The 24,427-nt window shown below is 41.4% G+C and overlaps 1 protein-coding gene across 17 annotated transcripts in view; it reads right to left on the reverse strand.

Moving 5' to 3' along the window:
- raraa (retinoic acid receptor, alpha a) overlaps positions 1–24,427 on the reverse strand; it is a 735,685-nt gene continuing 711,258 nt past the window's right edge. For all 17 annotated transcript variants that reach the window (XM_063037129.1, XM_063037127.1, XM_063037130.1 and 14 more), the window contains 4 exons: positions 22,682–22,858; positions 20,288–20,492; positions 6,902–7,060; positions 1–5,371 (listed from right to left, as the gene is read on the reverse strand). In XM_063037129.1, the coding sequence (XP_062893199.1) occupies positions 5,175–5,371; positions 6,902–7,060; positions 20,288–20,492; positions 22,682–22,858 (738 nt within the window). In that variant the 3' untranslated portion in view covers positions 1–5,174. The remainder of the gene's footprint in view (positions 5,372–6,901; positions 7,061–20,287; positions 20,493–22,681; positions 22,859–24,427) is intronic.

The raw sequence follows: 24,427 nt of genomic DNA on the forward strand, positions 1-24,427 counted from the left end.
GGATGTGGCGAGAGTCTAAGACCAGAGGACACAGCCTCAGAATAGAGGGGTGTCCTTTTAGAATGGAGAGGAGAAATTTTTTTTAGTCAGAGTGGTGAATCTGTGGAATTTGTTACTACAGGCAGCTGTGGAGGCCAAGTCTTTATGTATATTTAAAGCAGAGGTTGATTGATTATTGACTGGTCAGGGCATGAAGGGATATGGGGGGGGGGAGGCAGGAAATTGGGGCTGAGCGGAAAAATGGATCAGCCATGATGAAGTGTTGATGCAGCCTCGATGGGCCAAATGGCCTAACTCTGCTCCTATGTCTCATGGTCTTGTAATTCTTGGCGATTCTGTGGTGGGAAAGACATGTTATTGCAAGAAAACTGTAATTACCATTTCAGAAAAGATTATACATAATTGTAGAATAAATATAACTTTATTCTTTTGCCAGTAGACTTCATGAAAAGTTTAACAGTAACATCTGCACAGAGAAAGCCTTGTTACAGGAAGTCTTACTGTACAGTCTGACCCAGTACACTAACACATCCATGAACAGAACAAGAACTCATTAACAGTGGAAGTGTCAGGTTATTGACTTAACAAAATGTATAACTGTACCTTATCATTTGTGGCTGTTTCACAATAGAAAAGAATTGTGTAAAATAGGACACTGAATTCATCCACGTTGCCACTTACAGAGACAGGGATGTGCTGTCACTGGGCTGGGAGGAAGGTGGGAGAGGGGCGTGCCAGGAGAAGTTCACTCACAAAATAGAGCAGTAAGATACATCTGTGAATAAGGGGTAAATACACTGCACCCAGGGAGGGGAAAAAAATTCATCACGACCTATAACTCACAACGACCCAAACACTTGTGCCCTATCAGCTCTGGATCACAAACAGGAATACAAGTCTTTCTCCTCTTATGCACTTCAAAAAAAAAGAGCAAGATACTACTTCCCGGTGTGCCTGTATGGAGCAGTTTTAGGCGTTTGGTCACCCAGCCACGCACTGAAAATTAATCTGCAGTAATAACAATGACCAGCAAGTGGCAGCATCTGCTCGTTCTTGTGGCCATGTATTTACACAGCATTTTCGGCAATAGGCGTAAGGACTGCATCAGTCAAATTGACAGCTAAAATTCAAATAAATACTATATATATATATAAAAAATTATAATTTGCTGCAAATTCTCCTTAAATGAAAACTGGCGCAATGAGGGGGAGAATTTGCTTTAAAAATCTGCTCAGACTTTTAAACTGCGAAAGAATTATCTCTGCACCACCTGGAGGCTAGCTTCCCAGACGAGGTACAGAACTGGAAGGCTCAACGGCCAGTATTTGCTGGGCTTCTGCTGCATTTTCAGAGATTATAGAATATGTAAACTGCAGAAATGGCATCAATCATAGGTAGCTTTTAAGGTGCCTTCACTGGGACCCCCAAATGAGATTGTCCAAACATTTGTCTCCAATCTGTCTCATGTAAGGTCGGCTGTATTGTGTAACATTCTTTTACCAATCTAGGTGAACCTCTGAATTTGCACCAGGTTGTATCACAGCAGCAGTGTGCTGGTATTGTTTGATGCATGTATGAGGAATGAGTGAGCTGAATTTTCGGGGTCTGTTTATGGACAAAAGATCTAAGTTGGAGATTTTCAGGAATTCTGCCAATTGCACAGACACTGGGCTTCCAAATTGCATGCTGCTGGTGATTAAGGGCCGCTGAGAGACCAATGCTGCAGGGGAAAGCATCGAATTCACATAAATTAATCCACTTGCGGTGGTAGCCCCCAAAAGATTACTGGCCTGAGGATTGCAAAGGAAATCTGGACCTCTTGGGGACAGACAGGCAACGGAGGTTGACTGACGTCTGCGCAGGGAACCAGGAATCTGACAAGAATCTAGGCCCCAGGCAGGCTTCCAAGCCTATGATGTGGAGCTGCTGTGCCCAGTGATGAGACCAAGGCCTTGTGCAATCTTCAGGCTCTGCCTCAGAACCCTGTCCATCTTCAGATCTTCACCATTTATAAACTGGTGAAAGTTGATGGTATGCAGGCTAGCTCTGGGGAAAAATTAGCACTGGGGAGATAGCTGGCTAAACAGGTTGGGTCAGCTGCTCTGGTGAAAGAGCTTCTCTTCCGGTGCCAGGAGATCAAGTCAAAGTGTTTCTGTGCCTGGCAGGTGCTGCCCTCTTCTTCCATATCAAGCACAAGATTCTTTTATCATTTTAAAGATGGAGGTTCATCTAAATCTCAACCCAAACAGTGCATCCTGACAGCTCAGTAGGCAATGTTTAACCTTCACAACTGAACTGAAAACCTCAGTTCCTCACCCTCCTAGTTTTTCACCTTGTCAAAGTAATTTACATTCAGTCAACAACCGAAAAATCCCATCATCTTCGGCCCCAACAAACGCAGAATAAAAGACCGCCGGTGGCAAAGCAGACTTGGACCTGCGAGTGGATTTCTAATTTTGATGAAGGGTTGAAGGTCAAAATCATTCCTTCAAAGCTGATATTATAAAACCTATCAATAACAGCCCCCACCCCCCAGCACTGGGTCCAATCTTCTTTAACAGGAACCTGGATCGATTGAAAATAGTTTCAGTTTGTCCTTCCCCTTCAATGTCACGCTTGCTTAAAGCCTTGCCTGAACTGTTTTGATAATTTGAGAGGGGTGTTTTTTGAGCTGCATCCATTCTGACACCAGACAGACACGAGCCTTGGGAAAAAGTCATGTTACCGGATTCATCAGGGAATGTGAGTTCGATTCGTGTAAAAGAATGGACATAAACATTGGTGCCAATGAAGGGCACTGTGGCCTGGCTCGAGTAAGCTCACTCAGGTCCTCTAGGGAAGCAAAGCCATCAGCCTTGCCTGCTCTGTGATTCTAATCCAACAGCAACTGCTCTCTGAGCTAGTGGGTAGCATAGTGGAGAAACTAGCCGAGCCGCTGCCTCATGATGCCGGAGACCCAAGTTTGACCCTGATTCTGGTGCTGGCTGTGAGGAGTCTGTGTGCAGGTGGGGTTTGTCTGGGCACTCTGGTTTCCTACCACATCCCAAAGACATGCTGGTCAAGAGGTTAATTGCCCACAGCAACTTGCCCATAGAGTACAAAGGAAAACAAGGCAAAAAAATGGGAATGATATAACTATAGGGTAAGTGGGTTGTTGACAGCCAGGGCAGACTTAATAGGCTGAAGGGCCTGTTTCCATGCTGCATCTCTCTACGGCCAGTTAGCTGTATTAAACTGCTCCCAACAATTCCAGATGTGAACATATCAATCTAGTGGTGGTCAATAAATGCTAACTTCATTGTGCAAAGCCCACACCCTCCTAAATAGATATCAAGGAATCCAGATCAACTGTGCCTTCTTGGAAAAGCAGCTTGCCTGACCTTAGTTCAGATTTGCAGGGAGGGTGAAGGATTAGAGCTTAGCGGAGTGGTGCTGAGCCCAGCCTGTGGCAGTGCACAAACCCAGTTACGCCTGTTTCACTCTGAAAACTGTGTGAGACTTCAAACTCGGCAGTCTCAATATTATCAAAAAACGCCAACGCAGTTTAAAGCTTAACTATAACAAGATAACTGAGAGTCGAACCAGCTGAGGTCGAAAGGCGACTAGTCATTCCCTTGAATGAACAATCGGAACGTCCTGAGCACTGTGCAGGTCCATGTTCACGGTCAAATCCTGAGAAGCTCAAACCCTTTTTCTTTTGCCTCTGGACGTGACTGACCCCTCTTGTGCAAGCTGCAGTTAAATTAATCCACTGATAGCTTCTTAGGTTGGTAGACATGAGGGAGATCATTGCTTCAGTGAAGACTTTAAAAGGTTTGTTTTAAAAAAAAACATACTCTTCCCTCCCACTGACAGAGTTCATGAAGGACAATTATAGTCCAGGTTGGCACACAACCTCGTCATCCAGCCAATTAAAACCCAAAGATAAGGGATCCTTATCAGTCAGCAAGCCTGACCTGGGATTGTGACCCTCTCAGATGGCAGGCAGGGCAGCGCCACCCGATCACAACAAGTATGATCCCACATACATATTTTCACAACTCCCTTATCAAGCAATGTCCTGGGTGGGATATTTGGGACCTACACAGTACTTCAGAACCATGCCTTCTCTCAGAATAAATGTGCTTAAAATGAACATCCCACCAACAAACGCATAAAAGAACTTCTTGTGAGTACATTAAACTGAACAGCATATTTACAGACATCCCTAGTGTAACCTAGCTATCTTCTTTATCTTCCAGTTCGTATGGAACTCATTTCAAAAACGTAATGACATGATCATAGCTTTGTTTCTTCCTCTGGTAAATCCAATTTAAACAGTTCAACAAAAATAATCCATTAAATGTTTCATTCATATAAACTTTTCTTTGTTCAAATTCTTCATTTTTTTTGGGATACTACTGGAATTTGCGCTGGTGATCCAGTCTATCAACTAGTATTATATGAGATTATGATAGATAAACAAAAGGAGAGAAAAAATATTTAAAAAAAACACAAAATGGTCTTCATAGTTCTCTCCTAGCAGTAAATCAAAGCATGTTCTAAATCCAGAAGCTGAAGGCTTGCAAACGGGCGTGCAGTCTGATTTAAGAACTGCTAATTCCTATATTGGAGGGTGGATATATTTCTGAATGTTTGTGTGTGCGAGGCATGCGTACATGCCTGTACGTGCTTATATGTGATATGTATGTACTGTATATACATATGTGTGCTGTGTGTGCGCAAGCGAGTGTGTGCGTGCAAGAGAGTGTGCGCGCAAGTTGCGCGAGCAAGTGTGCACGCAAGCGAGAGTGTGCGCGCGAGAGTGTGCTCGTGAGTGTGTGCGCGTGAGAGAGAGAGAGAGAGAGAGAGAGAGTGTGTGTGTGTGTGTGGGGGGGGTGGGTGTAGGTGTGTGCGTGGGTGTGCTATGGGGGTGTGTTATGTGTGTGCACATTTCATATCTGCTGGTCAGCACAGCCCTGAATTCGATGTCCATCATAGTTAAGGACTTGAACTCTAGCGTGGCTTAGTACAAGGTACAAGTTCCAACCCAGTCGCAACTGCCTTTCACAAGCTGCAGAGTATGTGGCAAACAATACTGTGGTTCTCCTGTGAACACTTCATCTTTTAAAAACACTTCAAACGTCCAGGTGAGCGAAAGTCCAACCCACTTGTTCCTTGGTGTTCTCGGGAAGCTACGGTGACTGGGTGTTGGGGCTGCTGCTGGCAGAGCTTGGGGACAGACTGGGGCTGCTGCATGGCCGGGCTGCACCACTCTTGCTGCAAGGCGAGGACGACGGATCGATGCCGTCGGAATTCTCCAGCATTTCCTGAATGAGCGGAGGCATGGACCCGGGAATCTCCATTTTGAGGGTAATAACCCGCTCGGCTCCTGGGGACAAAGAACACGACCATGAGACAGAGTGACAGAAGGGGAGCTCTTTCTGGCTCACTCTTGCTATAATAACCAAGCTGGCAGAAACCACTTTAACATTTTATATACAGGTCACAATTAGCTGGTTATCATTTTTAATTGTTTTTTCAGTCATTGTTTGGCAAAATCGAATAGTTTTAATTATTAGGAATACTTCAGGCAAATGCACTATATTTCAGTTTAAGAACATAGAACAGTACACAGCACAGGAAGAGGTCCTTTGACCCACAGTGTCTGTGTCGACCATGTCAAATTAAACTAATCCTATCTGCCTGTACATGATCCATATCCGTCAATTCCCTGCCTGTTCATATGTCTGTCTAAATTCCTCTTATGTGCCACTGTTGTGTCTACTTTCACCTCAACCACACATCTATCATTCTGTGCAAACAAAAAAAAACCTTGCCCAACACACTTCCTTTAAACATAGCCTCTCTCATCTTAAAGCAACGCTCTTTTGTATTTGATGTTCCTTCCTTAGGGAGAAGACTATCTCCCCTATCCATGCCTTTCATAATTTGTTTAGAGGTACAGCAAAGTAACAGGCCCTACTAGCCCAATGAACCCACACCACCCAACTACACCCATGTGACCAGCTAGCCTACTGACCCTGTACATCTTTGGAATGTGGGAGGAAACCGACATGGTCATGGGATGAACATACAAACAGCAGCAGAATGGAACTCACGTCACTGGTGCTGTAATAGCATTATGCTAACTGTTATGCTGCTGTACCATTCTATTTTACAAACTATTCTATAATCTTCTTTCAGGTCTCCCCATAGTGTTTTCTCTGGTGTGTTGAAGTTTAAGCTCGTCTTATAACTAATACTCTATTCCAGGCAGCATCCTGGTAAACCTCTTCCGTACCCTCTCCAAAGCTTTGACATCCTTCCTATGATATGCTGAGAAATGCAAACAATACTCCAAATGCCTATGTTTTATACAGCTGCAAGAAATCAGCACTAAAACAGTACGGCCAATAATAACGCCAGCATATTTTGAAATTTGCACTGCCAGCCAACCTTCTATTTCTCTGAAAAAAATTACACATTCTAAATTTCTCAATTAAAAATGGAAAGTACTGGAAAAATTCCACAGCATCGACGGAAAGAAGATTCTTCACTCAAGGTGAGTAAGAAAGGAAGTTGGTCTAAGTAATGGTGAAGATGACAAAAATAATTTGACTGTCCATTCATAGGTCACGTCATGTCACCATATTTCAGACATTCCTTTGTTCCACTCCTTGTCCTCCTCCACTTCTTCACATCTACTTACATTGCCTGCTACAGTTTCCCTGTGAAGCTGCTCTTAGACTATAGGTTATATTTTCTAATTTAGATTAGATTAGATAAAATTAGTTTTATTTGTCACGGGCATGTAGATTCACGCAACCCGCAGAACATAAATTATTCAAGACAGGAAAGAAACAAATAGTGCAAAACAAGCAGTAGGTAGAGCAAGTAGGTGGATCAGCCCAGCGCTCACCTTTGGCACTGATGCTGCGCAGATCTGTGATCTTCATCAACATTTTGGGGAACATGTGTGGCTTGTTTGGCCGCCTCTTCCTCACGTAAACCTTCAGAGCTTCCAACAATGGTTCCTGTAGCTTATCCACTTTCTCAGGCTCTTCCAGATCCTGCCGATCTGCAAAATAAAAGTTTTATCCCTTACTTTTCTCCCATATTCCTCAGTTCACTCGTTCTCCCTGTTTGCCATTGAAAAATTAAATCAGAGTGGTGGATTGGGAAGTGTGTGTGTGTGTGTGTGTGTGTATATTATATATAGCCTCCGTCACTGATGTGCATGTGTGAGAGTGAGGGCGAGGGACTCCACGTTGGATGTCTGAACTAAAATAACACAGATGCAGAAAATTGTAAAGAAAACATATAATGCTGGAGTAAAAAAAATATCAGGTCAGGCCATGTCTGTCGAGAGAGAGAGAAAGAGGTTTAATGGTTCACCAGGATTGAAGCTTCATGTCTGACAAAGCCTCAGTTTAAAAGCCTCATTCTCCATTGCCTTTTTGGAATTTTCTCCAGCCTTCTGCCTTCGGGGGGGGTCTCTGTACCTCTCCAACTCTAGTCATCAGCCACGACTTCTGGAGATGTATCCCTGAAACTCTCTCGACTTCCTTCCTTTCATCACGTTTCTGATCAGCTATCTCAATATTCTCCTCAACTGCATCAGTCGATAACTCTGCTGTGAAGTAGCGTTTGTTTTATAGCAGTAAGGGTGAAATCTAAACAAAAGGCATGCTGTTGTGGAAAATAATAGGAATAGTTTGCATATTTAGTAATTTTCACTTAACTGGGCGCAGTTCAAGTACTGGGTGGTGAGTCACACCTATCCAAGTGATCATCCTTTACTTGTTAAACACTGATCAGTCAGTATCAGATAGCCATTTAGCTTGTCAAGTTTCTTTCACGCACACGGCAGCAGGTTACCTCACAACGATCAAAGGGAGAAGCCTGGAATGATGTTTGTTTACATAGAGTCATATGGCATGGAAAAAGGCCCCTTGCCCCAACTTAACCATGGCAACTATTATCCAGTGAGCTTGTCCCATCTGCCTGCATTTGGCCCATAGCCCTTCAGACCTCTTCTATTTATGAACTTATCTAGATGGCTTTTAAAATGTTGTTAATGTGCCCACCTCAACCACTATTTCTCACGGCTCATTCCAAGTATGCACCATTTTTTGCATGAAGAAGCTGCCCACAATGTCCCTTTTAAATCTCTCGCTTCTGATCTTAAACCTATTCCCCCTTGTTTTTCTTACCCTCTCCCAAGGAAGAAGCACCTCCTCCCCTGTCTTCCTTATCCTTGGATGACCAATCAACTACTTTATACCTCCAGGGCTCAACTTCAACACAGAATAGGTATTGAAGAAGACTCACTACTTTGCATAAATTAACTATGTTCAGACAGACAAGCCGCCAGTAAGTCAAAGTCTAAACAACTTCAGACACTGAAAATATAAAATTAAAGCAAAATATGCCGGAAACAGCAGGTCATCAGCGTCTGTGGAAAGAGAAACAGAGCTAACTTTTCACATCTGGGACCTGGTGTCAGAACTGGGGAGAGAGAGAAAAAAATAACTAACTTCCTCTCTTCCCAGATCTATTCCTCTCACTGCAAATGCTGCCTGACCTGCTGAGTGTTTCTGGAACTTTCTCTTTTTTTTAAAAACAGAAACATCTTATAAAAGATTTACATTTTTGGAAATGTTTATAGGTAGAATCCTGAACAAAATTTGCATTTATTCAAAATTTGTTCTAAGGCATTTCATCACAAATTTGTCAAATAAAATTTGAATCTGACACAAACATCTTGTCAGTAGACTGGGAATAAAGATTAGACAGATCTTGCCACCTCACCCCCAACCACAAACCCTTGATGGGCAACCCAACCCTTAAATTTCTGCAAGCTGCATAGGCCCATGTTAAGTTTTGTTGACTTCCTAAAAGGCATAACCTAACAATATAAATGGCAGCGAGGAGCTGAACACCTTTCATGCACACTTTGAAAGGGACAATAACACTATGCCTGTGCAAATCCTCACAGCACGTTGTCAGCGTAGGAAGCCGACATCAGAACATCCTTTAAGAGGATGTCATCAGTCATCACGTCATAAGGCCTCGATGTATGGAGGCCCAAATGCATAGAGTCGCAAGAGGCCGCAGAAGGTTGTCGGCTCAGCTAGTTCCATCATGGGCACAACCTTCTCTGCCACAAAGGACATTTTCAAGAGGTAGTGCCTCAAGAGGGCAGCATCCATCATTAAAGATCCTCACATTTGGGAACTATCTGCTTCCAATAACAACCATTGAGGAGGAGGCACAGAAGCCTGAAGACCCACACTCACAGACATCCCACCCTGCAAAAACTCATTTCAGGGAGGTAGCACCATCAATTTGCGGGAGACTTCCGGGAGAGGTGGGATGTCTGCAATAGAGTAGCTCCTTAGCAGCCAGTCAGCTAGTTTAAATAACGTTAGCTATGCTAATGAATGAATGACACCTAGTAAACTCACCTCAACATGTCTTTTACAGTCTTAACCCACCATGGGCAATAGAAAAGTCACTGTTGCAAACAGTGCAGCGAGCAACACTGTCATTATTTTTGACCCCTATTAGGCAGGGGTACACTTTAGTGTAGTCTGGGGTGACGTACGTTTCATATTTTCTTTTTTTGGAACACTCTCCCATGGCATGCTCTCGCTCGCTCGCCCTCTCTCTCTGTCTCGTGGTCGCTCTCGCGCTCTCGCCTGCTTTCTCTCTCGCTCGTGCACTCTATCTCATGGTCGTTCTCAAGCTTTCTCTTTTGCTTTCTCTCTCGCCGGCTCTCAAAAAAATTGATTTCCGTGATATTGTATATAATTTGCGGGCATCAGGGAGCCACTATTAATATGCGGGAGACTCCCGGAACTTCCAGGAGCGGTGGGATGTCTGCACTCAGTGATTTAGGAGTACCTTCTTCCCCTCCGCTATCAGATTTCTGAACCGTTTATAAACCCATGAACACTACCTTGTTATTCCTCTTTTATACTTTTTTCCCTACTGTAACTTATAGTACTTACTTTATGTGTTGCACTATACTGCTGCTGCAAAACAACAAATTTTATGACATGTTAATGATAATAAATCTGATTCTGATTCTATAAAAGCTATAAGTAATTTTTAAAAGTTCTTAAATGTTTCTGACATTAAGAACATCTAAAAGTTGCTGTAAGCAATTATTTACTTATAATAATAATGGCTCCGTCTGTCTAAGTAGACAATGGATGCGCCTGGTTTTCAGGGTGCAGACCTGGGCGATGAATATGGAGATCCTGGGCTGCCCAGACATCAAGATCCCCCTCTCAGCCTCGCGGATGTGGTCCAAAGGAATGTGAAGCAGTACATTTGGCATCAGCTTGGCTGCAGGAGCTGCCGGGAGGTGACGTGATACATCATCCAACCGCCTTAGGGGCTCCACTCTGGATTTGTGTAGGGTTTACTCCTTAGCCTTCTCTTCTCCCGAAGATACCCACAAGGCAGTGGGATCTGTAACCCTGGATAGGGGTCCATACCAGGTACTGTCAGCCGGAGCCAGCTGAGCCCGGGACTCTTGTAAGGCAGGGTCGTCACGCCCTGTAGTAGTGACATATGGAGCCACTACCCACTACCTATTTACTTAAGCAAGCAACTTAATAAATCTTATTAAAACATGTTTTAAAAAGTTAGGCTGCCAGTTTGCAGCAGGGCTCCATTCCTGTGAACTGTTCTTAACCCAAACAGTCTGCAAACCAGAAATGCGACCACAAACTGAGTTCCCTCCTGGCAGAAGATGCCGACAGTGCTGCAGCAGCCAGCAAATCAATCCCACCAAACTCCCAAACAGTCGCTCATGTAAATGGGGTGTACCTACGTCAGGAGTTCATAAGCTGGGGATCAATCATCGAAGATGAGTACTGTGTTCAGGAGCGAGATAAGATTGAGTACTGTGTTTAGTTCTACACATCTCATTATAGAAAGGATGTGGAAGCATTAGAGAGGGTGCAGAGGAGATTTACCAGGATGCTGCCTGGATTGGAGAGCGTGTCTTATGAACTAGGGTTTTTCTCTTTGGAGTGACGGAGGATGAGAGGCAACTTTATAGAGGTGTATAAGATTATGAGAGGCACAGAGTGCACAGCCAGCATTTCTCTCCCAAGGCAGAAACGGCTAATACCAGAGGACATCTCTGGCAAAGGAGGAGGAGCTTAGGAAGATTAATGGCACCTAATGACGACTCCTTTGCTTTGCATCTTCAGAAACAGCTCTATTTCCATCTTTAATATCTCTCTTTTTCCCTTTTGGGGTTCTTTTGAAGACCCTGACCTGGAGTTACATGCTGACTACAGTTCTTTGTGGGAATGGGATCCACTCCCGGGGCTACTCGGCACGCCAAGGGCTCGGCCTAAGAGTTTCGCTTGCCTTCGGAGGACCGAGATTTCGTGGCTCTGGAGACCGGGGGGGGGGGGGGGGAATCGGAGGTCGGTGTCCAGGCACAAGATCCATGTGTCGTGGGAGATAGAAGATCTAAGACAGTGTGCCCAGAGATCTGAGACCTTTGGGCACAAAGCTCAGATAGACCAATGCAACGGACTTTTTTAACATCGTAAACCAGCGAGTTGTTTGTTATGACTCCCCTCTCGCTGTGAAACGGAGACACCCCTTACTCTCTTATTAGTGAGAGAGAGAGAGAGAGAGAGCCTGTGGTATGTCCAATACTGAGTGAAAAACAAAGTCTTTGGTGTAACTGCAAGTCTGTGTCTTTGCTGTTGCTTTGCTCACACTTGAGTGCTCGGTGGCGGGTGCTGACGCTTTATTTTGCCAGTGGAGGGAGGGAAGCTGGGGGGTACTTTGGGGTTCTAAAATTTAACTGTCATTCATTCTTTGGGGGCACTCCTCTGTTTTCGTGGATGGTTGCGAAGAAAAAGCATTTCAGGATGTATATCGCATACATTTCTCTGACATTAAATGTACCTTTGAAACCATCTGTTTAAGGTAAGTGGAGGAAAGTATTGTGGTATGTTAAAAGTAAACAGAGCGGTCAGTGCTCAAAACCCACTGCCAGAAGTGGTGGTAGAGGCAAATATATTAAGAACATTTAAGGGACCCTTAGATGTCCCTAATGTCTCTAGGTATCTTAAGATAGCCACATGGATGAAAGAAAACTGGAAGGCTATGGGCTATATAGAAGGGAAGAGTTAGATTGATTGCAGAGTAGGCTAAAAAGTTGGTACGACATTGTGGGCAGAAGGGCCCATACTGTGTTGTACAGTTCTATGTCCTACGATTTAATAATTAAAAATGATTGAAATAAAGCACAATCATTTTAAAAAGGAGCACTCTGCAGCCATCCCATCCCATCTGAAATCAAAGGGGTCATGGATCCCCCACAAGAACTGATATCTAACTCCAAAACATAATGGGGCTGATTGGGTTGAAAGGGATAATACATTGGCCATGATGAAATGGCAGAGCAGATTCGATGGGCTGAATAACCGAATTCTGCTGCTATGTCTTATGGTCTTATAAACCTAGGGAATAGATATGGAGTTACACTACATAAGTTCATCCTTCTGAATATGTTAGTAACCCCTGTAATTCTGTGGCTGACAGTGCATGTCTGGGGCTTTATAGCATTTAAACAGGCAATGGATAACAAAAGCTGGTCCATTGTACTTCTCTTAAACATTTATATCATCAACAGTAATGCTTAAAAACAGCAGCCTATGACAATGACCTTGCAGCGTCTGTGGTGCGGTCAGTCTCTGATGAAGAGACATACCCACTGGGAATTGAATAGAGAATGTGCTAAAGCTCATTTCACTCATGACCCTAAATAGCCATCAGTCAGAAAGGACACTTCACCACATCCATCTGGGTGTGTTTGAACCTAATCCCAGGAGTTAAAAGGACAGCATTTGGAGCGTGCATATCAGCCGGTCCTTGTTGTAGGTTTCAAAATTATGCACAACTCAATTTATCTGACAACGACTAATTTCATACTTTACATGCAACAGAGGGACGTGATAATCAGATTCTACATAAATCTTACATGTAGGCACAAGAGGAAGATCAAGATACACCTTCAATCCTCGTGTGAATGTTACACAGAGATCAGAAAAAAAACACTATAGACAAAGACACATTCAAGTACAACAATTTTTCCTCCTTTATCTTTCTAATTTTCTTTCTTTCTGGAGATCAACTTCTTTTTGGGTATGTTAAGATCTTTACCTAAGATGCCACTTTTTCCAACCTTTTTCACTTGATCATGTTACAATATCGTAAGATTATTGGACAAGCACCAGTATTAACTTGGAGACATGTGCTTGAATTCCATCACAGCAGTGGAGGAACTTGAGTTTAAGTACTTAAATAATGTTGGAATAAAAAGCTAGTTTCAGTGATTGTGACCACAAAACTACTGGAATGTCATAAAAGAGTTTGCTCTCTAAAGACCTTCAGAAAAGAACGAATACCATCTTGGAGACACAAGCGACTCCAGACGCTGGAACCTGGAGAAGTAACAAACTGAATTGGGTTTATTATCACTGACCTATGTCATGAAGTTTGTTGTTTAGTAGCAGCAGTACAGTGCAATACATATGTTACAATAAGAAATATATAAAAAAACAATTAGTGCAAAGAAGAGCAAGATAGTGAAGTAATGTTCACGAACTGCTCAGAAGTCTGATGGCAGAGGGGAAGAAGCTGTTCCAAAAATGTCGAGTGTGCATCTTCAGGCTCCTGTACCTCCTCCCCAATGGTGGTAATGAGTAGAGGGCATGTCTCAGATGGGGAGGGTACTTAATTATGGATGTTACCTTCTTGAGGGAATACATTTTGAAGATGTCCTCAATGGTGAGGAGGCTTGTGCCCATGATGGAGCTGGTTGAATCTACAACCCTCTGCTGCTTTATCCAATTCTGTGTACTAGAGCTTCCATGCCAAGCAGTGATAAATGGACCAGCACCAGTATTAACTTGGAGACATGTGCTTGAATTCCATCACGACAGCGGAGGAACTTGAATTTAAGTACTTAAGTAGAGTTGGAATAAAAAGCTAGTTTCAGTGATTGTGACCACAAAACTACTGGAATGTCATAAAAAAGTTTGTTCTCTAAAGATCTTCAGAAAAGAACGAGTACTATCTTAGAGAAACCAAATGCTCTCCATGGTATGTCTGCAGAAATTTGCTAGTGTCTTTGGTGACATATCAAATCTCCTCAAACTCCTAATAAAGTATAGCCACTGGTGTGCCTTCTTTGTCACTGCATCAGTATGTTGGACCAAGGATAGATCCTCTAAGCTGTCAGAGGAATTCAGTGGGTCGAGCAGGGTGAGGGTATAGGTCAATGTTTTGTGTTGTGGCTGTGTTAGAACGCACCAACTTGGTTGACTCTTCCCTGCCCTCTGAATCATTGAAGTTTCCTGCCCCGACTGAAATGAACTCCTGGAGACAACAGAACAAACTTGAAATCTTTCTGTTCTGCATGGTTTACTTCTTAGCATTACCCTGAATTGTTCCACAATAACAACAAATTAACGGGCATTTTATCGTAATTGATAATTAGATGACTCATCTGTTATTGAAGCAATACGATGGGAAGATGTTTTCTCAAGACACTGGGAGAATTCCTTGTCTGCTCTTCAATTATCTCCCTAGAATCTGATAATCCCATATGAGACACGTAGTGAAACCCTGTCCTCTGACAGGAATCACTTCCACTAATATGGCAATCACAGGAAATGTCTGGTTAGATTACATTCTTGGATTCTGGAGTGGGTCGTGAACCCTCACTGTTTGAAGATAAGAATGTAACTGATTAAACCAATACTACTGCAAGTGAGGGGAATTGATGAATATGTGTCATCTTGTGCTGTGCTATTTTATCTGCCATTCACAAAGTACTGCAAATCCTTCACCAGGTTTTGTTCAAATAAAGTTAACATTATTAGAGCCTTGAGAGGAAGCATGTTCCACCCAAGCAAAGATGTACTACAGATGGACACTAGAGGGTGATATCAGCACACACAAGGCTGGTCTATAGAAAACAAGTAAAACTGGCCAATGTTCGACTAACACACACAAAATGCTGGAGGAACTCAGCAGGCCAGGCAACAATAGAAAAAAGTACAGTTGAAGTTAACACATCATTGATTAATGGATTTAAATGACCAGTGGGGAGACAAGTCATTTTCTCATTGCTAATCAACAGGTCGGGTCAAATTGGGCAGAGTTTTAAAAAAACTGACAGAATCTTCATCTAAGTTAGGACATTCAAACACACTTTGGCAGGACTGTCCTTTTGTGTTTTTTCACAGGGCAATTCAGGTGTAGTGAAGCAAATTTAACACAAAGCCCGTAGGGATCAAATTAAAAACCAAGTCGGTTTTATTTCTGTCAATGAACTGGCTTTGCCAGCAAAGGCAATATACCATCCTTCTCTTGCTCCCACAAGTGAGTTTCTCCATCTGCCCATCACTACTCCTCACCTTCTATTGCTTGCCAACTCTTGCTCCACCCTTTTCCTCCACTTTTTTATGCTGGCTACCACCCCTCAATCGTACAGTCTGAGTGGAGGGTCCTCAACTTGAAATATCAATTAGCTATTTCCATCCATGAATACTGCCTGACCTGCCGAATTCCTCCAGCATCTTGTGTGCTGCTCCAGACTCCAGTATCTGAAGTCTCTTGTGCTGTAACTGAGAGACTGCAGACTCCAGCATCTGCAATTATTCAATCAGCAACAACAATACAAAATTCTGATATTTCATTCCTCTGCCATCCTACACAGAATTAAAGAGGGCAAAAATAATGCGCCCTCAACTCAGCTCCAATCAAAATCAGTTACATCAGTACATACACAGATGATAATATCATTGAATTAACAAGACCACCATTTTTAAAGCAATGTCATATCTGTCCATTGCTATCTAGAGCTTGGGGATTGTAGGCTATTAAAGTAATAAATTTATATTATTAAATTAATATTAAATTAGTAGCCCATTAAATCAATACACCTTCCTTCACCACAAGGTTTACTGAAACATAATAAATTATTCAAGCCTTTAATCGATGTATACTATCATATTACTGTGACTGCAATACTATTAAACAATAGTGACATTATTTTATATAGTGCTCATGCTTGCTTAATAATTAGATTATTAGATTTAATAGTAATTTAATTATGATTATACTTAAGAATAATCACCGTACCAATTAGATGGGATACAAAGTTGGTCACTTTTACTATAAACAGCATACTAGTCACAAACTGGTTACAATCACTATGCCCATCACATCTGCTCTTTCATTATTTTATCGGCAGCGAAATATTTTCCCACATTTTGAACTGAGGAACAGTATTAAATATTATGATTCAAGTTCACTGACCAGAAGAACTAATTCTTGCGTTCCTCTTGCTACTGACACTGCCTGACCTTCTGAACATTACCCATGTTTTCAGTTTCAACTTAAACATTCTAAGATTAAAGTGGATAATTAGATAAATACTGGATATTTCTCTGATTGAAGGGTCAGTGATCAGGAAGGTATCAGCTGAAAATTATCACTGATTATGAAAACAGTGAACTCATTGAAATTGTGATAGGGCTGAGCGAACTGAATGTTGGCAGGCATTTCCTCTGCCTGGGCTGTCTAGAATGAGGGGCTACAGATTTGAGCAAGAGATTTAGGACAGTAGTGAGGAACAATTCCTTCTCTCAAAAAGTGGTGAACCTGTGGAATTTAGTAGCACAGAGCACTGTGCAAGCCAAGTGGGTGAATATATCAAAGTTTGAAGTAAATTTATTATCAAAGTACATTTATGTCATCATATCTGGATCTGGGCCGTACCCTCCAAATATCCGGACCTGCCTCTCGGTTTTTTTGAACTACCTTACTTTCCATTTTTCTATTTTCTATTTATGATTTCTAATTTAAATTTTTTACTATTTTTAATATTTAAAATCCAGGGAGCGGGAAGTGCAGAATCAAATATTGCTGTGATGATTGTACATTCTAGTATCAATAAAGTATAAAGTATATATACTTCCCTGAAATTCATTTTCTTGCAGGCATACTCAATAAATTCTCAGAATAATAACCATGACAGATTCATTGACAAATCCGACCAACTTGGGCGTTCAATTAATGTGTAAAAGACAACAAACTACAAATACAAAAAAAAGAAGAAATAATCATTTATCTGCAAATCAATGCAGATAAATGCACTGAGAGAGAGTGGGAAGATAGTATTAACACAAGAAATTCTGCAAATGCTGGAGATCCAGAGCAACACACAAATGCTGAAGGAACTCAGAAGGTCTGAGTCCACTTATCCACCAATGTCCAAACCAAAAATACACCCAGTGTTAACAGTGATGATGAGGCACAGAGGCCAAAGCAAACTTATGCCACTATCACAGCAACTAAAAATGGTGAGTATTGTTGGCATAGTAAAAGTGGTGACAATGGCATTAATTAAATATGCCATTAAAATTACAATTAACAAATTGAAGTATGTGATTGCAAGATTAATTATAACCTTTTTTCCCCCAAGTAGACTAACAGCTCTAATTCAATGTGATCTTTCCAAACCGGTCACGTTCCAGATGACAGAGAGCAGTTACATTTTATCCTCAGCAGGTCAGACAGCGTTTGTGGAAAGAGGAACAGTTAATGTTTCATATATGTGAATTGAGAAAGAGTGAATCAAATGCTCTAATGATTATAGCACTGCCAGCACAGCCTATGTGTTTTGTTACCTAGTATTTCAGCTTCTACAATCCAAGAAGTCAACATCAGATTCAGATTTGTTTATTTATCACATGTATATCGAAACATTTGAGTTAACAATCTAAGGATGTGCTGGGGGCAGCCAGCAAGTGTCACCATTCATTCCTGCACCATCATAACATGCCCACAATTCACAGCGAAACAACACAGAACACAATAAGCAACAAAAGAACAGCAGCAAAATAAGCCCTTTTCCTCCCTCCCACCCACCCACATAGACAGTCCTCCAGCCCCAAGACAGGCCTCTGGCAGACTCGTGGACAACAGACCTCCGACTTCCCCACAGTGGACATTGTACAATCATCTGCTGTACAATGCAAGGTGAGGAATAGGACTCATATTTTAGTGTGGATTTATCCTTGGCAGAAAGAGTAAAGTCCAGAGCTAACATGAATTAATATTTGTTTAGGGGAATCTATCCCATGTCCTTGATAATCTTATCAATAATCGATTAGCTCTGCAGCCTGGGGATTCTTTTTATTTCTCTTCAGAAAACTTGCCGCTGCTTTTAGTTGATAAAAGGGAAAGTATGTTCTTCATCTATTACCAATGAATGCACAGGACAAGACAAGATTATCTCATCTTTTACAAATTTAGTGCAAAGAAATATTATGTACATTTTTTTAATAATATACTTAGGTCATTAGTTGTTACTGTACCCAGTGTTTTAAATGCTAGGAAGAGCTGCTTAAGTGACACTGATTGGTTTCCAATGTTATGACGACATTGCCACTTACACTCAGTGGCCATTTTATTAGGTACAGGAGGTATGTTCGTAGTCTTCTGCTACTGTAGCCCATCCAATTTAGGGTTCAACATGCCATGCATTCAGAGATGCTCTTCTGCACACCACTGTTGTAACAAGTGGTTATTTGAGTTACTGTCGCCTTCCTTTCAGCTTGAACCAGTCTGGCCATTCTCCTCTAACCTCTCTCATTAACAAGGCACTTTTGCCCACAGAACTGCTGCTCACTGGATATTTTTTTTGTTTTTCACACCACTCTCTGTAAACTCTGACACTGTTGTGTGTGAATATCCCAGGAGATCAACAGTTTCTGAGACACTCAAACCACCCCATCTGGCACCAACAATCATTCCACAGTCACTTAGATCACCTTTCTTCCCCCATTCTGATGTTTGGCTGAGCAACAAATGAACCTCTTGACCATGTCTGCATGCTTCTGGGCATTGAGTAGCTGCCACACGATTGGCCGATTAGTTATTTATATTAACGAACAGGTATACCTAATAAAGTGACCACTGAGTGTATTTCTCAAAATGTTCCACTTTTCAAGGGGCCATTACTGTGGAAATCCAATGAGCAAATCTCAATGTATGCAGATTTTATTGATATACACTGTGTATTCGTTGTTATAATAGATTTTTATTGCAGTATGTGTAGCTTCAGATCAGATTTTACTGGTATTCCTGAGCAGATAAGGGCCCCGTGCCATGATTGAACATTGGTGTTTTTTTCCTCATCATTTTCACCATTGCTCCACTCCTTTTCTCATACAATACTGCTGCTCTAATTTCTACACTCCTGTTCCATGTGTATTTTATACAGCATTTCTGCAGTTTACAACACTAATTTACAGGACTTAAGGGATCTATCCGCTGTGATTCTTGACAAGTTTCTTATTTCAGACTGTCTTTGCTCCAACAGAATTATAACTATTAGCCAAGAATAAGTCAGCTCAGTTGGAATCACTTTTGTCTCTCAAGTAGAACTCCCTCTGTAAGCCTAATAATCTTGCACATTATTTTCCAGGTCTAAACTTCACCAACAATAAAAACAAATGAATTGGTCATTCATCTTATTTCTGCTTTTTGGGATCCAACTAGAATAATTCATGTCAATAATTCATGGTATCAAGGTAAAACACCTACAGACCCTGACAAAAGCATTTTTCCTTGCTTTTAATTACATTTTATTATCATTGCCCAGCCACAGTATCTCATTCCCAGCCACTTTGCTCTTATGTTTTAATAGAACATATACTCAGTGGTCACTTCATTAGGTTCACCTGTTTGGTAATGCAAATATCTAATCAACCAATCATGTGGCAGCAACTCAATGCATAAAAGCATGCAGACATGGTCAAGAGATTCAATTGTTGTTCAGAGTAAACATCAGAATGGGGAAGAGATATGATCTGAGTGACTTTGACCATGAAATGATTGTTAATGCCAGACTGTTGGTTTAAGTGTATATTTCAAGTGACATGTCCCTAATATACTGCCCTCTGCTGTCTAGTATCTGTTCCTCCTGTTCTGTTTACCTCTGTTCCACCCTCATTGGCCACTTTCTCACTCCACATATTGTACTTAATTGAATTTCCTATTATGGTTATCACTGTCAATCATTAATTTAAACATTATACAGTTTTACTGATACCTAAATATTCTTTATTTGCTCTCATCACAATAATCAGAAAACATCTGTATTAGTATAACAGTATTTTGTAATTTCAGTCTATAATTCCAGTCGTAAAGGAAAAAGGTGAGGGTTCTAGCATTTCTCTTTCCTTACCTCCACAAATGAGGCAGATAGCACTAAGAAGCCCAGTCTCTGCATCATCCATCTCCAGCGGCAGTAATTGATTGGCAAATGCAAAAACCAGATCAGTAAGGGGACCAAAGCCTGCATTATGCATCTGTGTCCTGTTCAAGGTAAGGCCATCCGAAAAAGTCATGGTATCCTGATCAGGTGTGTACCTGGTGCAGATTCGCAGAATCTGAGAAAGCAAAGAAAGAATGTCAAAGCGCCCTTCAGTACCACACACAAAATGCTGGAGGAAATAAGCAGGTCAGGCAGCACTTATGGAGTAGAGTAAGCAGTCGATGTTTCGGGCTGAGACCCTTCATCAAGACTGGAAAGGAAGGAGGGGGTGGCAGAAGCCAGAATAAGAATGTGGGGGGATGGGAAGGGGGACAAGCTGGCAGTGGTATACAGTTTGCGCGCGCCTGCACACATACACGGTACAAAAGATTAACTCTTGATCTCTAAATCTACCTTTCCATGGTCTTTGCGCCTAATTTTTACCTGCACTGTACTTTCACTCCAAATGCAACATCATATTCTGTATCTGATTATTGCTTTTCCCTTTGTATTACTTCAAGTGCTTACGTCTGGAATGACCTGGCATGCATAAAAAGCTTTCACTGTATCCCGTTATATGGTTTATATGCGACAATAATAAACCAATTGCCAAATGGTCCATTGGTTTGCTAGCTCAGACATCTTTAAGTATATTGACAAGCAGAGATGGCTATACTGGTGCTAATATTATTGGGGTATGGTTTTGGAGGTGCCTTCCAAGTTGTTGTTGTTCCTTTTCGCACCTTGTGGCACATCGGGCGGCATTTTTTTGCCATTTCCTTAGCAATTGCCTGTTTTTTTTTAAACGAAGCTGAGTTGCTAGCTTGGTGCTTAACACAGCACAGATGGAAAGCATGCAAGGAGTCGGCTGGATTCAAACCTGTGACCATTGGCCTCCAGCTCTGGTGCTGATGCCACTACACCACCCGCCGGCTATATTGCATATTGTCAAACAGGGATGACTATAGTGGCACTAACATTATTGGGGTATGGTTGTGGAGGTGCTTTCTAGCTTTCTTAGTTCCTTGCCCAAATTACCAAATAGTAATGGATTGTTAAACCATGAAGGCTTCACAGCCGAAATGCTGAGTACCAATACTTATTTGTACTTTGTGAGGGATATCAATGGGCAGCAATTAGAGCACTGGCTTCACTTGCTTCTCTCTCCAGCTTAGGAGTGAAGGTGAGGATGACTCTATTCAAGACTTAAATAATCTAAATATAATTTTGATGTTGCCTGCAGATACTATTATCAGCTTATTAGCAACCTTGGATAGGGCACTTCTTGGAAAATACAGGAAGATACGAGGAGCAAGCTGTAAGCCATACCAAATGACGGACCATCTCAGCTCTGTTGATATGTTCTTTTAGTTGTGATTTGGTAACATAAGATCTCAGTATTGGTTACTTTAGTGTAAACTCTCTGAATATAAGCTTTAGAAAGTGTGCAGAGGATGCAATGTGGATTAGAGAGCATGCCAGATGAGGAAGGTTTCAGCAACCTCGGGTTTTTCTCTTTAGAAAATAAGGAGGATGAAAGGTGACTTGACAGAACTGTACAAGATGATAAGAGGCATAGATAGAATGGACAGCCAGAAACTTTCTGCCCATGGTGAAAATAGCTAATATGAGGGAGCATCATTTTAAAGTGTTTGGAGGAAAGCATAAGTGGTGGGGGGGAGGGGAGAAGAGATGTAGTTCTTTTTAAACACAGAGAGTGGCAGATGCATGAAATGCACTGCAGGAGTAGTGATAAAGACAGATACATTAGGGACATTTAAGAAACTCTTAGATAGGCACATGGATGAAAGAAAAGTGGAGGGCTATGCAGAAGGAAAGGGTCAGATTGACCTGAGAGTAGGTTTAAAGGTCGGCACAACATTGTGGGCCGAATGACCTGTCATGTGCTGTATATTCTATGTATACTACCTAATTCAAGCAAAGAGCACCCTGAGTTTAGACCAACAGGGCATTCTCTGTGGGTTTTAATGTTTTAGCAAATTTTCCCAATTAAAATTGGCAATTTTTCATCTGGATAAAGACTAAAGGATGACCATAGATACCCCAGTAACTCAGCTGTTAAAGGCAGCATGGAATAGAACTTGGAAGAGCAGAAGGTTGCAGGTTCAGTTCGCAGCTTGAACTGAGTTAAATTCATTCCTTTGGGTAGGGAGAGGAAAATCAGCCCTGTGGTCAAAATGCTGCAACCATATGTGGAGAATAATCAAATTCTTGGACTATCTCCACAACATCAGTATCTATGAAAGAGGAAAAAATAAAGAAATTTGAAGGAAGTACATTATGAAATGGGAATGTAGTACTTACCAAGATGTCTAGGCAGGCAGCTTTGAGGAGGGTAATTTGGTCAGCGATGGTAAGAGTGGTAAATCCAGGAAGATGTTTGGCAAACTCAACTGTCTTGATAATGCATTTAGTTGAGAGTTCGCTAAATTTGTCCCAGAGATCAATGTCTAATGTTACTCGCTGTTCAGCGCTGTTATTCTGAAAAAGGAGCAGTTTACATTAGAACAGGAAAGGTGCTTATATCAGATTAATTTCCAAACTTGTGTTTTCATGTCCTCTAGAGCAAAGCTGCAACTAGATTTTGAAATTTTGCCATTAAGTCTTTTCATCCTGCATTGGAAATTCAGCTCCGCTCCTCCTTTTTTCTTCCCCCTCTGCCTTTTGCTGTGACATTATGAAACTGGATACTGAAATCAATCTACACATTGTTATTGAGTTATATTCATTCCCATTGACTCAGTTTATGCTTATACTTTTTCCTGTTTACTCAACAAAACAATGGAGCAGAGATTTCCTTTGCTTGACTTGGCCATGTACTTTCCTGGTGCTCTCCACACTTGGACCTTCAAAGCTTCCAACAGAATAGGTGTAAACGATCGAGGTGCCAAGGCTTATTTGTAATGGAAAGAGCAAGAGTAGTTATCTTCTTCTCAAATTGAACACAAGCTGATATAATTGTTTGGAATATTCAATACTTAGCAATAGGGTCATATTGCAAGATTATTTATTAGAGAGGAGACAAACAGTCTGTTTTGCAATGAAAAACATTGTCCAGTAAACTTGGGACAGTGATGGTGTGCATTCATTAGAACTGAACCTGAAGCTTCCAGCAAAATATCAGAAACTTTCTTCACATACCAACTTTCTTTGGATCAAAAAATTTAAATTATTAAACTTTCACATTTAATAATCATTTTTGAATTTTTGGATAAATGAAGACTAACGAAATCATTAAGTGAATGAAAATCCAAAATATACACACACACACATATATTATTTTTATTTAAAGGGCTCACACACACAGTCTTTTATCAGAGCGCATAAGGTGTAATTTTCCAAATTCTTGCTCCAGCAACACATTTTTGTGTAAAGTGTCTATTGTCTGGCTTGGGCTGCCTTATGACTGGAATGGATGGCCTTCCTCCTTGTAGCCACAAAATGGAGTGCAAGCATACACTAGAAGAACAAATTTGGTGACTGACACAATCAATCAGTCCCATGCTCTAATAAAATCACAATCATTCAAATACTGGGAAAAGTTGTCATCATTTTTAGAACCAAAGGGGAAAAGGCACCTCATCTCAAATATATAAATTACACAGTATCGAAAGAAGAATCCTGTGACCTTCAGCTGAAAGTGGATTATTTCAAAAAAATCCACTCTGCATGGCTGTATGCCATACTATGTTCAAACCATACCTCCATATACCTTCAAGAGTAATATAGAAATATTTTGCCATAGAAAGTGTATCCATTCCTGTTGGAAAAAAAGCTATTCAGAGTAAAGCCACATTTCAGCTCTAGGCCTTGTAGGATTAGACCATAAGATATAGGAGCAGAATTAGGCCATTCTGTCCATCGAGTCTGTCCCATCATTCAATCATGGCTGATTTATTATCCCTCTCAACCCCATTATCTTGCCTTCGTCCATTAACCTTTGATGCCCTCACTAATCAAGAACCTATTTTGGTATATTTAAAACAGAATCTGTTTTAAATATACCAAATGACCGCCATAGCTGTCTGTGGCAATGAATTCTACAGTTTC

The sequence above is a fragment of the Mobula hypostoma genome, chromosome X1, assembly GCF_963921235.1.
Source record: "Mobula hypostoma chromosome X1, sMobHyp1.1, whole genome shotgun sequence".
Lineage (NCBI taxonomy): Eukaryota > Metazoa > Chordata > Chondrichthyes > Myliobatiformes > Myliobatidae > Mobula > Mobula hypostoma.